This window comes from Artemia sp. Qi Xiang Cuo, chromosome 17, assembly GCF_049724085.1.
Source record: "Artemia sp. Qi Xiang Cuo chromosome 17, ASM4972408v1, whole genome shotgun sequence".
Lineage (NCBI taxonomy): Eukaryota > Metazoa > Arthropoda > Branchiopoda > Anostraca > Artemiidae > Artemia > Artemia sp. Qi Xiang Cuo.
Window position 1 is genome coordinate 740578 of NC_142810.1, and position 17539 is coordinate 758116.

At 35.4% G+C, this 17539-nt stretch overlaps 2 protein-coding genes across 3 annotated transcripts in view; one reads left to right on the forward strand and one right to left on the reverse strand.

Moving 5' to 3' along the window:
* Positions 1-17539, reverse strand: part of LOC148941764 (nitrilase and fragile histidine triad fusion protein NitFhit-like) — a 210019-nt gene that overhangs the window by 183790 nt on the left and 8690 nt on the right. The window lies entirely within an intron of this gene.
* LOC148941765 (protein tyrosine phosphatase domain-containing protein 1-like) overlaps positions 1-17539 on the forward strand; it is a 176572-nt gene that overhangs the window by 94865 nt on the left and 64168 nt on the right. Inside the window, exons 6-7 of the mRNA XM_089103062.1 lie at positions 14257-14440; positions 15780-15885. Of these exons, the coding sequence (XP_088959188.1) occupies positions 14257-14440; positions 15780-15885 (290 nt within the window). The remainder of the gene's footprint in view (positions 1-14256; positions 14441-15779; positions 15886-17539) is intronic.

Sequence of the window (17539 nt, forward strand, 5' to 3'; positions counted from 1 at the left end):
AATATCGTAAACCATATCTTGTTTACGTGCCGAAACTGTTACCTGTGTAATAATAATATGTTAATAGACAGTGAAATTGCCAGAAAAATAAAAATGGCATTGTCAGAAAATATCACTACGGAATATAAAGATGAAACGATGAAAAACAAAGCACCAGCAAACGTTACTGGCATTGATCAAATAGTCAATGAATCGAATAATACCAAAGACGAAAAGCATATTGAGCCTGTTCATGAGACACCAGTAAAAATTGTGTATGATTCAAAATGGAATAATGATTATTCTACTGATTACGAACTAAGAGAAGACAATAACTACATTATCAAGAGAGAACATGGTTAACTATTTTATGGAACAGATTCAAAATTTCCAAAGTTAATCATTGATATTAATAATGTATCATAATATATTTTTGTATTAATATTCTACATAGCATTATTTCATTAAATATATTAAATTTTTATGTGTTCATTATTTTTTACAGTAAGCTAGCATATCAAGCGTTTAGAATGTCTATTAAAACATCGGAGATGTAAGAAAAGGAATTTGCGTACATCTATTGTCAGACACACTATTTCCGTAAAATCTGAGCTATTAAGGGTTTTTGACCGTAAACTCTATATTTTGCACTGGATACCTAAGAATATGCCTGATCGTAATAAATTCATAAGACACTTTAAAAACTATTCTATATCATGGGACAATCGTTTCTGGGTGTTTAAGAGTGAGAGTCTGTATGACTAAATGTCATAATATAATTTTGTTTTAATATTTTATATTGCATTATTTCATTAAAAATATATTATTCATTAAATTGTTATGTGTTCATTATTTTTAGAGTAAGCTAGCATATCAAAAGTTTAGAATGTCTATTAAAACATCGGAGATTTGAGAAAAGGAATTTGCATACATCTATTGTCAGACACATGAGGTAACATTGACAAAATCTAGGTATCAGAATGAATAAATTCTTTATCAACATCCGTTGTTGGATATGTCATTATGTCATTATGAAAAAATTGTAAGTAAGTAGGAAGTAGGTAAGTAAGTAAGTAAGTAACAAACTCTTTCTTGAATTCATCTATTGGATACACAATACAAAAATTTTATTATAGGAAACTATGAAAAAAAAATTGAAGAAACTCTCTATTAACATTCATTATCGATTGAAGTCGCTTCCTAGACAGACAATACAGCAATTTCACAAAATCTAAGTATACACACACACACACACACATTGTTACTTACTTACAATTTTTTCGTAATTCCTTGAAGGAAATTTCCACGTAGCTTTTTTCTAGCCAAAGATTCACATTTGACCTAGAGAAATGTATTTTCCATAATTTTATTAAAAAAACTAGAGTTTACGGTCAATATTGACAAGCATTCCCTGAGAAAATATCTTCCTTTGAATAGAGATCTAAAGAAAATCGTCATCTAGAATCAAACGTTTTCCATAAACAGTAGATCCCCCATGATTCGGTCTTTCTCATATTCATCCATTTTTTAGAGTCCTAACACTCTCGCAATCAACTTCAGACTAACCAGAATTTTTTTCTACTCTAAAAATATACGCTAGTCTCTACTATAGAAAGAAAAACCGGTCTAATCTAAATTCAATGTAACAACACATTAAACCAAAATAAATAGAAATTGGATTTTATGACTGTTATCTGATGTATCCGATAAAAAATTTGAAAATGAATTTATTCTTTCTGGTACTTAGATTTTGTCAACTTTTCCCGATGTATCCGAGAAATGGATGTTGATATAGAATTTAATCACTCTTATACTTAGATTTTGTGAAATTGCTGTATTGTCTGTCTAGGAAGCGATTTCAATCGATAATGAATGTTAATAGAGTTTCTTCAATTTTTTTTTCATAGTTTCCTATAATAAAATTTCTGTATTGTGTATCCAAGAGATGAATTCAAGAAAGAGTTTGTTACTTACTTACTTACTTACCTACTTCCTACTTACTTACAATTTTTTCATAATGACATAATGACATATCCAACAACGGATGTTGATAAATAATTTATTCATTCTGATACCTAGATTTTGTCAATGTTACCTCATGTGTCTGACAATAGATGTATGCAAATTCTTTTTCTCACATCTCCGATCTTTTAATAGACATTCTAAATTTTTGATATGCTAGCTTACTCTTAAAATAATGAACACATAACAATGTAATACATAATATATTTTTAATGAAATAATGCTATGTAGAATATTAATACAAAATTATATTATGACACATAGTCATACAGATGTTCACTCTTAAACACCCAGAAGCGATGGTCCCATGATACAGAATAGTAATTACAATGTTTAATGCATTTATCACGATCAGGCATGTCCTTAGGTAACTACTGGACGAAGAACCTAAACTTATCTTCGGGATGGTGATAAAGTCCTTCAAATTTAAGACAGTTGAATTCTTCCAGAATGAGAAGTGGATTTCTAGGTTTAAACTTTTGGATTAAAACTTTATCTGTAGGTACATTACCCTTTACATAGAGTGCTTTCAACCCCGAAAAAGCTGCAAATTTCACTGACTTCCTCCCGGACATTTCTCAGTTCCTGACCACTATTATTAAGTGGTGTAATCACTCTATCGTAGAATCCCAGTCTGTTTATACCATGTAATGTAGTACTCCATAAGCTTTTATCATACTCAAACATGTTATAGTTCACCATCCAATGATAACAGTCAATTCCTTCGAGTTCCATTGACAATAATAAAAATGCACATTCAAATATAACACCACAAGATGATTTTTTCAAACCGATAAATTCTGTGTCATAGAGTCCTATCATCTTGGAAGCTATTAATGTAGTAGTTGTTAAGAAGAGAAATACATTATCAAACTTTTATACCTTCCCTCGAGGTTGAATGGAGTTTTGGCTAGGAAGATTACTCCTAAAACCATCTGAATTCATTTTGGGAAGGAGTCATAAAACCCTTAGAATTCATTGCGGGGAGGAGTCATAGAACTCTCGGTATCTATGGCATGCAAATGAAGTCTGGAAATTACAAAAAAAAATTTATAATTTCTGTATTGTGTATCCAAGAGGTGAATTCAAGACATATATTTTGTCATTTTAAGATACATACAAAAAAAGATAAAAAATAAATAAAGTTGAATAATTTCGAATTTAAAAAAAAATAGTTTGTTTTATGAAAAAAAAATATATTGAATTAGAACCATCAGTCCTCGTCATTATGAGTATCCAAAACTGGGCTTAAGTTTCATATTTGAACTAGAGAATTGTATTTTCCATAATTTTCTTACAAGAAACTAGAGTTTACGCTCAAAAACCCTTATTAGCTCAGATTTTACGGAAATAGTTTTATTTTTCGATCCAAAAATAGACTTAAGTTTCACATTTGAACCAGAGAATTGTATTTTCCATAATTTTCTTACAAAAAACTAGAGTTTACGGTTAAAAACCCTTATTAGCTCAGATTTTACGGAAATAGTGTGTCTGACAATACACGTACGCAAATTCCTTTTCTTACATCTCCGATGTTTTAATAGACATTCTAAACGCTTGATATGCTAGCTTACTCTAAAAAATAATGAACACATAACAATGTAATATTTCTAATGAAATAATGCTATGTAGAATATTAATACAAAAATATATTATGATACATTATTAATATAAATGATGAACTTTGGACATTTTGAATCTGTTCCATAAAATAGTTCACCATGTTCTCTCTTGATATTGTAGTTATTGTCTTCTCTTAGTTCGTAATAAGTAGAAAAATCATTATTTCATTTTGAATCATGCACAATTTTTACTGGTGTCTCATGAACAGGCTCAATATGCTTTTCGTCTTTGGTATTATTTGATTCATTGACTGTTTGATCAATGCCAGTAACGTTTGCTGGTGCTTTGCTTTCCGTCGTTTCATCTTTATATTCCGTAGTGATATTTTTTTACAATACCATTTTTATTTTTCTGGCAATTTCACTGTCTATTAACACATTTTTTTTACACAGGTAACAGTTTCGGCACGTAAACAAGATATGGTTTACGATATTAGTAGCAGAGTAGGCCTTTCTTTTATTAGCCTTCCGTTGAATTGCAATACCCGAAAGCTGATGATTGGATGTATCCGTAGGTAATGTGTTACCTGCAGCAGTAGCAAGGAGTTGTCCTCTATCATCAACAATTATTTTTATGTTAGCATTATCTTTGAATGCAATCATCTCTGGAGATCTCAATCTCGCATAACCATCATCATAAGAGTTGAATTTTTTCGGTATTCCAAAGAAATTTAATTCCTTACTGTCATGACAATGCATGCATAAATTTCCAATAGTGCTACAACTTGTGCTTGTTTCATAGTTTAAATACTTCTCCTTGTCGGCATTCAATGCTACAATAACCTTGTTATGTGAACACACTCTATTAAAATGTTCTATCTTCAGTTTTTTTTAAGATATGACTTATGTGTTTACCGTTCCACTGCGTAAAAAACACCGATTTAATACAAGCAATAGACTAGGTGGTGTCGATAACCGGTCATAGAATACCAGTGGGAAAGCCAAATCGTTTCTCTGACCAATCATAGAGCATAATTGTTAGAACCGTAAGCATATTTTGACATTTTAAGATACGTACAAAAAGAAAAAAAAATAAAGTTGAAAAATTTCGAAGTTTAAAAAAAAAGTTTGTTTTTATGAAAAAAAATATTGAATTATTAGTTCAGATTTTAGGGATATAGTTTTATTTTTCGATCCAAAAATAGACTTAAGTTTTACACTTGAACCAGAGAATTGTATTTTCCATAATTTTCTTAAAAAAAAAAAAATAGAGTTTACGGTCAAAAGCCCTATTAGCTCAGATGTTATGGAAATAGTTTATTTTTATAGGTTTCAGAAAAAACACACCTATGAAAGACTAATACCCATCTCCGCCAAAACACTTTTCAGCCATTTCTTGTTAAAAATTTTTATTTCAAGTCATTCACACAGGAGTTTCACTTGCAACTCGGCCCAGAGTACTGCACTATGAGTACTGTCTGAGACCATACTCCCACGTCTCCAATAATATGTTATTTAAAGATTTCTTTTTCAAATTTTTTATAATGAATCCTAAATCTTTGGAAACAGCCTCTATTTCTGCCCGTTTAAGTTTTGATGTTGCTCCTTACTTTCAGTTGAAGAAACGTTTTTATAATTCAATTTCTGATCGCAGGGGGGCGGGCCACGGTTGAAGTTGTTTTCATGTAATAATACCCTTCCCCTTTTCCATGGAAAATTCCCCCCTCAAGACAATTCCATTCCTGTCGACTTTTGGAGGGTGTTTCCCCATTTTAAGATAATCAGTCAATTTTCTAAAGCTCACAGCTGTTGAGTGGTAACACTATAGCTAATGAATCCTAAATCTTTGGAAACAGCTTCTATTTCTGTCTGTTTAAGTTTTGATGTTGCTCCTTACTTTCAGTTGAAGAAACTTTTTTATAATTCAATTTCTGATCGCGGGGAGCGGGCCACGGTTGAAGTTGTTTTCATGTAAAAATACCCTTCCCCTCTTCCATGGAAAATTCCCCCTCAAGATAATTCCATTCCTGTCGAGTTTTGGAGGGTGTTTCCCCATTTTTTGATAATCAGGCAATTTTCTCAAGCTCACTGCTTTGTATTGGTAACACTAAAGTTAATGAATCCTAAATCTTTGGAAACATCCTCTATTTCTGCCCGTTTAAGTTTTGATGTTGCTCCTTACTTTCAGTTGAAGAAACTTTTTTATAATTTAATTTCTGATCGCGGGGAGCGGGCCATGGTTGAAGTTGTTTTCATGTAAAAATACCCTTCCCCTCGTCCATGGAAAATTCCCCCCTCAAGACAATTCTATTCCTGTCGACTTTTGGAGGATGTTTCCCCATTTTCCGATAATCAGGCAATTTTCTCAAGCTCATAGCTTTTGATTGATAACACTAAAGTTAATGAATCCTAAATCTTTGGAAACAGCCTCTATTTCTGCCCGTTTAAGTTTTGATGTTGCTCCGTACTTTCAGTTGAAGAAACTTTTTTATAATTTAATTTCTGATCGCGGGGGGCGGGCCACGGTTGAAGTTGTTTTCGCGTAAAAATACCCTTCCATTCTTCCATGGAAAATTCCCCCCTCAAGACAATTCCATTCCGGTCGACTTTTGGAGGGTGTTTCCCCATTTTCCGATAATCAGGCAATTTTCTCAAGCTCATAGCTTTTGATTGGTAACACTAAAGTTAATGAATCCTAAATCTTTGGAAACAGCCTCTATTTCTGCCCGTTTAAGTTTTGATGTTGCTCCTTACTTTCAATTGAAGACACTTTTTTATAATTCAATTTCTGATCGCGGGGGGCGGGCCACGGTTGAAGTTATTTTCATGTAAAAATGCCCTTCCCCTCTGCAATGGAAACTTCCCCCCTCAAGACAATTCCATTCCTGTCGTCTTTTGGACGGTGTTTCCCCATTTTTCGATAATCAAGCAATTTTCTTAAGCTCATAACTTTTGACTGGCAACACTAAAGTTAATGAATCCTAAATCTATGGAAACAGCCTCTATTTCTGCCCGTGTAAGTTTTGATACTGCTCCTTACTTTCAGTTGAAGAAACTTTTTTATAATTTAATTTCTGATCGCGCTTTTCAGACATTTCTTGTTAAAGCTTTATTTTTAACTAATTCATCTGGGTTTTCGAAAGCAATTCATGCCAGAGTACAGCACTATAACTAGTCTAAGACATCCACTCTGTCATCGCCCCATCCCCCAAAAATACTTTTCAGACATTTCTTGTTAAAAATTTTATTTGAAGTCATTCATTTGGGTTTTTCACAAGCAATTCGAACCACAGTACAGTATTATCACTAGTCTGAGACATCCAATCTGTCATCGCTCCATCCCCCAAAACACGATTTTCAAACATTTCTCGTTAAAAATTTTATCTCAACTCATTCACATGGGTTTTTCGCTAGCAACTCCCCCCTCCACTATCACACTATAAGTACTCTAAGACACCTCGCTCCCATCACTCCACCACTTGTGTATTATACAGAACACATCTAAGAAGTAAAGCTAAGCGTTATTAAAATCCTTTTCTTGCCATCTACATCTGTCTTAGTGTCAAATTTTAGTAATCTATAACGTTAAACTCTATTTTAAATTGACAACACTGTTCAAACACCACTTGTGTATTATACAGTACACATCGAAGAAGTAAAGCTAGGTCAAGTCATATTTTTTTCCGGCCTTCCATCATCAGATATGCTGGTTCAATTACACATGCACTGGATCAGCCGATGATCACTTAGATTGCTATGTTCCATGGCAAGGAGATATTTTAACTGATAACCCTCAATTCGCAAATTCCTTACCTCTTTTTTTTTGCAAATGTCAATCAAACAATTCCGATTGTAAAAGCGTGTTTAATCACGTTGCTTGAAAAGGAATCCACGAGTAGGTGCTCTGAAAAGGTGTCAGGGAAGTATAGGTGTGAGAGGATACTCACTCTCATTGAATGTAATCTCCCCAATTGTTTCATAACATGCATTATAGCATGCCAGCTTTTTAAAATGTCTACGTCAAACGGCACAATCTTGTGCAATTCATATCAATAACAAAAACCTTGCCAAGCTTTTTAAAATGTCCACGTGTAGGTGTAGTGTCAAAGGCGTGGGTTTTCCTTGCGCAATTCCATGTATTTTTTCATGTAAGTTTAGAATATATAGAATAGATACTACTCCCGCTGATGCCAAAAATTGCAGAAGTACATAAGGAGGTTTTTCAATAAAAATTGATCTTAGGGCTACTTATTTTTAGGATAAGTTTTTGAGATGCTTGTGGTGCATAAATACCACTTTTTCACTTTGCTTAGCACTTCTCAACAAAATTATAAAAAAAACTCAAATAAATTTTTGAAATTTGGAAAACCCTATTTTCCACGGGGTGGGGGGGGGAAATAGGGTTTCCGGGAGTACATTCCACGGGGGGTATTTTCCGGGGGGTATTTTTCAAGGGTTAATCTCCAGGTGGTATTTCCCTTGGGTGGAGGGGGGGGGGTATTTTCCGTGAGGGGGGTATTTTCTGGGGGTTTATTTTCCGCTGGGGAGGATGTTTTCCGTGGGGGTGTATTTTCCAGGGGAGGGTATTTTCCGCGGGGAGTATTATCCGCGGGGAGGAATTTTCCACAGGGGGCATTTTCCACGGGGGGTATTTTCCGGGGAGTATTTTTCACGAGGGATATTTTCCGGGGGGATGAACACCTAGAACCCTTACCAACCAAGATTTTGGCAAAATCGTAATGAACGTATAGGGCTAAACTGTAGGCACGGACAATATGTTGCGTCACGACTGTATCATATTATGAGTGACACGCTTGGTAGGAACCATGGGGGACATTGATAGAAATTTGTATTTTAAGAAGGAAGCTCAAATATAAAAAAAAAATGAAAAAAAAAACTAGACAAATTATGTTTAAAATACGATAAATTATAGGAACATCGGAAAAGAATTCTGGAGGCTGTTTTGTGATGGCCGGGTTCAAATAAACCCAGACCACCCATAACCCTCTCTTCGTGCGTACTAAGTGTAGATTTTATTCAGATATGCCTTGCAATTTGGGAGAAATGGATATTTCCTTCAGACCTGTATTCGCTGTCCTGATTGCTTCTAAGAAACTTTTATTAGGCCGTGGAAGCAGAACTGTTAACTAAAACAAATTATTACTAACAATTCACAGAAAGAAACTCATTGAATGGAAAACTCTAAAAGGGAAACTTCGGATGTAAAATTATATGTCGAAGTTCGAAATAAGCATAACGTATTACAAACTTCAACACAAAAGTCACATGACACAAAAGTCATCCATGGTTATTTCTTAAATTAATAAACTTACAATTTTGATTTCTATTCTCGGAATACTTGAATTTAGTGCTCAGAATTTTTTAAAAAAAATTCTTCAATAACGTTGACTATTACATTACATCGACATATAATAACATTGACAGATGAAAAGACGTCAGAAGAGACATTCCGAACTTTAGCACCAAATTCTGCCGACTTTAACAGCTTTTTACCCCCCTCTACTCACCAATCAATATTCTCCCCCCCCCAGTTTAATCTGACGAATTGATAATGAAATCTCATCAACTCAAAAATGGACAATCAGAAGGAACTGACGAATCTTCTACGAATTTACCTAAATATATTTTGCCTATTATAGTTAATTTTCTTGTGCATATAATTAATCTTTGTTGGTGTCTTTTCTTCTAGCATGAAGTCCACTTGTGCCATTGCAATGCATAAAGGGGGAGATGTGAGTGACCCGTATAACTAAAGGCCTATATCTATCTTATCTGCTTTTGGAAAGATTATTGAACGGTGTTTGTATGTAAGAAGGGTTAATTTCCTTAAAGAGAATAGTTTTTTTTAGTAAATCCCAATTCGGGTTTCGCAAAGACCATTCCACAGAACATACTATCTTCGTAGTAGCCAGCCCAGTTTATACATGATGTCATGTATAAGGATGAAATTCCAGCTACTATATTTGTGGATATATGGAAAGCGTTTGATACTTTAAGCCATATAATTTTAAATGAAAAATTTTCAAATTGTAGCATACGAGGTCAGGCTAATCCGATAATAATGTCATATTTAAAAGATAGAGTTTAGTGCATTGATAGGGGCGATGTTAAATCATTTTCTTCAAATCAGTCAAATAATTTTAGGGTACCTCAGGGTTCAATTCTAGGCCCTCTGTTGTTTTTAATTTATGTTCATGATATAAGTAATTCAATTGCAGACCTAGAGTTGACCGCACTATTCGCTGATGACACAGCCTGTACTGTTTTGAGAGTTGATGAGGATAGTGTAAAACATAATTTGACTCTTGCATTTGATAGACTAGTAGCATGGTTTACGGCAAATAGGCTAGCTTTGAATGCTTCAAAAACTAAATATACATTATGTTCACGTACATCACGAGCCCTTCCAATTCTTAAGTTGATTAAGTCTTCTGTGTCAAGTACAGAGATATCACGTTTGGATTTTTTTTTTTTTTTTGTTACCTAGGTATACTGGTTGATTCGAATTTAAGTTGGAAGCCACATGTTAATAATCTAGGATTGAAGTTTGGAAGGAATATAGGTATTATGAACCGTATGAAATTCGTTTTGCCTCTGTAACCTATGCGTTCTATTTATTTTGTTCTTGTTCATTCTCACCTAAATTGCTATCCACTTGTTTACTTGATTATTTCTTACAGGCCCAATTTTATTACACCCCAAAGAGAACAAAATACGGACTTTCGTATTCTAAAAGACTTTCTTCCTTCCCCAGCGTCTCTTCCGAGCAGGTCCTCTACAAAGACTTTATATTATTTATTGAATATTCTTCCTGTTGAACTGGCAGTTACTTTTTCATTCGTTATTGTCAAACAGTTTGTGGTAACAGACTGTAAGTAAGGAGCGACCCGGCTCAATAGTAACCAAAACTATAAAAAACGGAATTTTGATACTAATAGATACATCAAAAGAATCAGATTTGTTGACTGATTTCAAATATATAAGTTTCGTTAAGTTTAGTCTTACCCATCAAAGGTTAAGAGCCTGAGAAAATTTGCCTTATTTTCAAAAAAGGCGGAAACACCCCCTAAAAGCCATAGAACTTAAACAAAAATCACACCATCAGATTCAGCGTATCAGAGAATCCTACTATAGAAGTTTCAAGCTCCTATCTGCAAAAATGTGGAATTTTGCATTTTTTGCCAGAAGAAAGATCACGAATCCGAGTTTATTTGTTGTTTTTTTTTTCCAGGGGTGATCGTATCGACCCAGTGGTCATAGAATATCTTGAGAGGGCTAACTCGAACGGAAATCAAAAGTACTAGTGCTCCTTTTAAGTGACCAAAAATATTGGAGGGCAGCTAGCTCCCCTCCTACGTCTCTTTTTTCCCAAAGTCAACCGATCAAATTCTAGAAATAGCCATTTTGTTCAGCATAGTCGAAAATCTAAAAACCATGTCTTTGAGGATTACTTAATCCCCCAGAGTTCCTGGGGGAAGGGCTGCAAGTTATGAACTTTGCCCATTGTTTACAAATAGTATTGGTTAATGGGAAGTATACGCAAGTTTTCAGGAGGGATTTTTTCTGGTGGGGGGGGAGTCAGAAGTGGGGGTTACAGGGGAGGATCTTTCCATGGAGGATGTTTCCTTAGGGGAAGGGACGTTTCTATGAAGGGGGCACCGGATTTCCCAGCATTATTTAAAAAACAATCAGAAATTGAATAAAAAAACAAGTTTTTTTCAACTGAAAGTAAGAAGCAACATTAAAACTTAAAACGAACGGAAATTATTGCGTATATGAGGGGGTTCGTCCCGTAGTCAGTACCTCGCTCTTTACGCTAAAGTTTTTTTTTTAGTACTTTCAAAAGAGCTATCTATTCTAATTAACCAGCCTTTGTGATTCAGGGGATAGTGATTCGAACAAAATTCGAACTTTAGCGTAAAGAGCGAGGTATTGATGAGGGGGAGAACTACCTAATATATGTAATAAAAACATACCAATATAGAAGTTCGTTACGTAAGTTAATTCGTAAATTACGTCAGAACAAAATTTTGAGAAAGCTCTTTAGCCAAAAAAAGTAAAACTAATACGCAAATTTCGTTTTAAGTATTCACGTACGATGACCCAAAATCAAAGTTGCATTAATTCAATAACATTCAGAAATTGAATAAAAAAAACAAAGTTTTTTTTAACTGAAAATAAGGAGCGACATTAAAACTTAAAACGAACAGAAACTATTCCGTATATGAAAGGGGCTGTCCCCTCCTCAACGCCTCGCTCTTTAAGCTAAAGTTTGACTCTGTCTCTACAACTTTATTTTTTAAGAGAATAAAAAACATTGGCTTAAAGAGCGAGGTGTTGAGGAGGCGACAGCCTTTTTCATATTCGGAATAATTTCTGTTTGTTTTAAGTTTTAAAGTCGCTCCTTACTTTCAGTTTAAAAAAACTTGTTTTTTTTATTTAATTCAAAGTAAAGCACAATCTCCTGACACTGCCTACCTATTTCTTTTCTTTTGATCTGTTCCCAATTGCTGTGCCATCTTTGTAGCTACCTCGCAATACACGCCAACTACGCCAGCCATTGATAGTTTCAGTGTGGTCCCGTTTTCAAGGAAGCACACTTGTGCCTCCTTAAAGAGGCGACCCACCACAATGTTAAGCGATTTCCGGTCCTAGCGGTCGAAGAGAGACAGCGGTGTTCGCATTTTGTAGCCCAAGCTCCAACTAAGAAACGTGCAAAATTTCACCCCCTCCGACTTTATCTTCGTGGGTGAAAGTGGGCTGGAAGGTTCGACCCTCCGACCAAAGCCCCCCTTTAACGTTGTCTGATTGGGCTGAAATTTAAAGGTTGAGACTTCCTAGGGCCCAGGAGCTTATCCTTGAAATTTTAGCTCAATCCAATCACTCCTTCCCTGTTTTCCAAAAAACAAATATAGCCACTTAAAGTTCATTTCTCTTTTTTTATCAGCCACGCCTACAGGCCACAGTTGGCAACGGATCCGGGTGAATGAGGACTCATTCGAACCGGAATTCGACCTGTTAGGGCCTTTTAATATTTTCAGACCGAAAAAATTATCCCCCGAATTTACATTTACTAAAAACCTCGTTTTCCTATAAGAGCCCATGTTAATTTTTCCCACCACAGCCCCCCCCCCCTTAATGTTGTCTGATCGGGCTGAAATTTCGAGGATAAGCTTTCCTGGGGCCTGGGAGCTTATCCTCAAAATTTCAGTTCAATCCAATCCCTCCTTCCCTGTTTTCCAAAAACCAAATATCAAATTTTGTGGGGATTTGCTTGCGTCAAAAATAGATTGCAGAGACTAAAACTAAAGTTAACAGTGTCTCTGTGGTACAGTGGTGGCTCTTTCCTGACTGTCAGGCGGAAGATCCAGGTTCGATTCCCCATCAGAGAAAATTTTTTATATATTGAATTTGAAGTTTAAAAAAGAAACTCTGTTTCTTTTTTAAATCCAATATATTAAATCCTTCGGCTGAACAGGCGTCTCCAGAAGAATATCACAGTCGGCCTTCAGGTTACAGGTAAGTCTCCACTGCTTTGATAACATGTCGTACAACCGAAAGCTCTAAGAAAAGTCGAAAAAAGAAAATCTTACTGTGTATTTGATTTGATTATTCAGGAATTAAAAACCTTAAAACAAGAATCTTCAAGACCGGTGGGTTTGGGGGGCGGCAACCTCCTCACATTAGCACCAGGCACGATCAGCTAACAGTTAGTCAAGCAATAATAAGTAATAAACTGTACAAAACGTGCAGAAATTATTTGAAAAAAACTACGTTTTCTAAAGAGTTAAAGAGGCTGAGTCACAAGTTCAAACCTTAAAACGTACAGGGATTAGGAGGTACAGTTTCGGGGCTGCCCCCCCCCCAAACCCCCACTTCCATATATAAAAGGGGCTGTGCCCTCCTCAACGCCTCGCTCTTTACGCTAAAGTTTTTATTTTTTAAAAAAAAAGAGTTGTGAGAAAGTCAAACTTTAGTGTAAAGAGCGAGGCGTTGAGGAGGGCACAGCCCCTTTTATATACGGAAGCGGGGTTTGGGGCGGCAGCCCCCAACTGTACCTCCTAATCCCTGTACGTTTTAAGGTTCGAACTTGTGACTCAGCCTCTTTAACTCTTTAGAAAACGTAGTTTTTTTCAAATAATTCTCTTATAAATAGTGTGGTTGCTGCATGGAACCAATAAGAGTCTGCTTTTGATTTGTCGTTATGAATTTCAAAAAAACAAGTTGAAGTCCTTCTTTTTGGATAGTTATCATACTTTTATATTTATTATTATTATTAATTTGATGCTTTGTTTCGTCTTTTTTCTCGGGTCTTCATTTTCAACAAGCATAAAAACGCAATACAAAACTTTGCGCAAGGTAGTCGTTATGGTTCTTTTCAAGTAAATAAAAACCACAAACCACAAAACCGGAAATTAAAACCACAAACCACAAAACCGGAAATTAAAACCACAAAACCACAAACCGGAAATTAAAACCACAAACCTTTGCGAATTGTCTCCTCACCCATTTAAAGATCAAGGCCGCCCCTACAACATAGATTTAGAGTAGAGAGTTCGTGCCCTGTTCTAGTGTTCCTTCTTACCAGTGTCGAATTATTTTCTTCTTTTTCCATCTCTTTTCTTCAGTTCCTCTTGTCTTTCCCTAATTTACCAGACTTATAATTTTCCAGGATTAGGAAGAACTGGGGTTCTGATATCAAGCTACTTGGTATTCGCCCTAAGAGTAACTGCCAATGATGCAATAGCATACGTCCGTTCAAAGCGTCCAGGATCTTTGCAAACACGATCGCAAATACTATGCGTGCAAAGCTTAGACCATTTCTTGCAACCTGCTTCCATAATTTTCTCAACAAAGTAAGATATGACAAGAGTTTCTTTAATTTGTGATTAATTCTAATTGAAACAATGAGAGTAGAGATTGAAGATGCCCATAAATGTACATTTCAAAGGACAGGAAAAGATGATGTATATGATCAACATGGTAAAACTCAGTTAGCTATACCATAATCCAAGGCTACGTAGGGCTATTCTGTATACGATAAAAAGGTGTTTATAAAATATAATCAGGTTCTAGAATTAGAGCTGTTCCCCTTTGTTTCTCCCGTGTCGTAGACAGAATTTACGAATACATGAAACGAGATGGAAATAGTATATGATATTTATTCAAAATCGCCATTTAACTTTTACACTCCACTCTTTAACACATCATTAGAAAGTGTGAATTTAGTTTTTTCGATTAGAAGGAGGGAAAAATTTGGTACTTATCTCTTATAGCCAACACAAGTGAGTGTATAGTATAGTGAGAGTAAAGTATAGTGAGTGTGCATGGAAAATGTGTTAGATACAATTATCCTGCTTATTATGAAGTAAGAATTGTTTTCTAACTTCACGCTGTCCAAACACGTTACCCCCCCCCCCACTAATGTGTAAATATATAGCCCCAATTATGTATTTTTGATCTATATTGTCACATGTGTTTGTGTTATCTCACGCTAAGGTGAAAGACACTAGCAAAAGAAACCGGTTCTACAATGCGTCAATGGATGAAGAACTTGAGTGTGATGGCTATAAGAGATAAGCACCGAAAATTCTTTTCAAAATTCAGGAAAGGGAGGTTCCTAAAATGGTTCTAGCATACCTACTAGAAAAATACTAAAACAAGCTCCAAGGAAATATCATTTAAGCAATTTTATCAGCCACGGGGGTTCCCTGTGGTGCTAATAGTTTTTATTGAAAACCTTCCAGACATAGGGTACGTAAAATTTTATTGTCTTTTTTATCAGATTTCATAATCAAACCACAGATTCTCAACATCTCTCGAAGGTGGCTATCCCCTTGAGGGATAGCCACCTTGAGGACCTTGAGGTGGTCAGCCGACGCTGAGGATCGCAAAATGATTTTTAGGTACTGAATCCCCTTAAGGAGGAAATAAGACCCGTGGTTACAGTTCTCCCACAGAGAAACAATGGAACTACAATTAAATAAATATTCCAACCCAAAAGCTCCGTTCTTTTTTCTAGCTTTAATTTCATAGAAGATATCCAAGGAGGCTAAATTAAACTCGTAGCTTTTAAAGTTTCCAAAAGAACAGAAGGAGAACCTATCTGGTTTAAGATAAACAGGAAAAACAGGTTTTTTGTGTTTTTAAACAGGTTTTAAAGAGCGGGATTAACTATACACATCTGTTTTATAGGTCGAAGAATCAAACAGGGCGAGGATTCACATTGCAGGAAGCCATAGAGAGGCAGAACCTTGTTTTACATGGAGAGGAAGCAAGAAACCTCAGATACATTCCAAAGGTAAAGAACATTTTTCTTCAAAAATTCTGTTCGATTTTCAAATAATGCCGGTAAATCTGGCTCATCCTCTATGAAATATACCCCTCTCCCTCACTAAAACTCCTTTGTGGAAATGTCATCCAACGTAAAGTGTACCCCCCCCCTCCTTCAAATTCCCCCAGACAGTTCCATCCACGCTGAGAATGCCCCTCCCTGTAAAATTGCTTGCGGACGATTCAGCCTGAAAAATTCTCCTTAGCATTCTTTCATTTGAATAAGACTTTAATCTCTAATCGGTTTCCCGATCACTCCAGAAATGTCCCCTTCCGTGGAAATTATTCCCCCAAAATCAAAACACGCGGAAAAAAGCCCCTAGATAATTCCCCCGGAACATCTCCACATGAAAAGTTTGGCAAAGAGAATGTAAGACAATTAAAAAGAATTTCTTATAGTAATTTTGTCAAATCCCTCCAGTGTAACTCCCCTGGAATAATTCACTCCCCAAAAATTTCCCTCCCAAAGAAAGATTCTCCCAATAGAAATCCACCCCAAGCACAACCCTCCCCCCCCCCCAACAAAAAATGTCAGTATACTTCCCAATAACAAATACTATAGCCTACGCAAACTATGGGGAAATTGCATAACTTACAGGTCTCTCTCCACAGAATCTGGGGGGTCTTTTTACACCCAAAGACATAATTATTTGATCTTTCAACTATACTGAACAAAATGGCTATCTAAAAATTTTGATCAGATAATTTGGGGGGGGGGAATAAGCGTTGGAGGGGGACCAGACACCCTCCAATCTTTTTGGCACTTATCAAGGGCACTAGAATTTTTTATTTTCACTCGAATACACCCTCTCTCAATCTTCTAGGACCATTATTTCGCTACAGTAACCCCTGGAAAAAAAACACACACCCATGACATTTCTTTTGACAAAAATAGCAAAATTCCACATTTTTGCAGAGGAGCTAGAAACTTCTACAGTTGGGTTCTCTGGTACGCTGAATTCAATGGCGTGATTTTCATTAAGAATCCTTTAAATTTAGGGGGTGTTTCCCCCCATTTCAAAAATCCAGCAAATTTTCTCGTAACTTTGGATAGGTAACACTAAACTTGATGAATCTTATATATTTGGAATCAGCATAATAAGTTGATTCTTTCGATGTATCTATTGATACTAAAATTTCGTTTTTAGAGTTCCGGTTACTATTGAGCCGAGTCGCTTCTTACTTAGTTCGTTACCAAAAGCTGTTTGAAAGGAGTGGTGCCTTACAGCACTTATCACGCTTAAGATTTTAGCGGAAACCCATCTCTGTATAGGTGACATAAGAAAACTTCAGCAGTATCAGAATTTATAACAAAATTCCTATTTATAGATTCAATTTATTATGATGAATGTAACTGCTACTCTTATTTCCACCTCTTTTCAATCTTAAGGATGAATAGTTTTCCATACATTTATAAAAAAAAAAGAAAATAAAAGTAAAAAAAAACTTCTTATGATGCCCAATCCCAAAATGTTTCATTGAAAACTTAAGATAACTTTGAATTTATCTAAACATACTATCTGAAACATACTTTGGGTTTCAATTGGGACATCCATATGAAGCATTTACGAGTCTAAGCTCTTCTGCTCTGTAAGTGTATATTCTCATTTTTAAATGAGAAA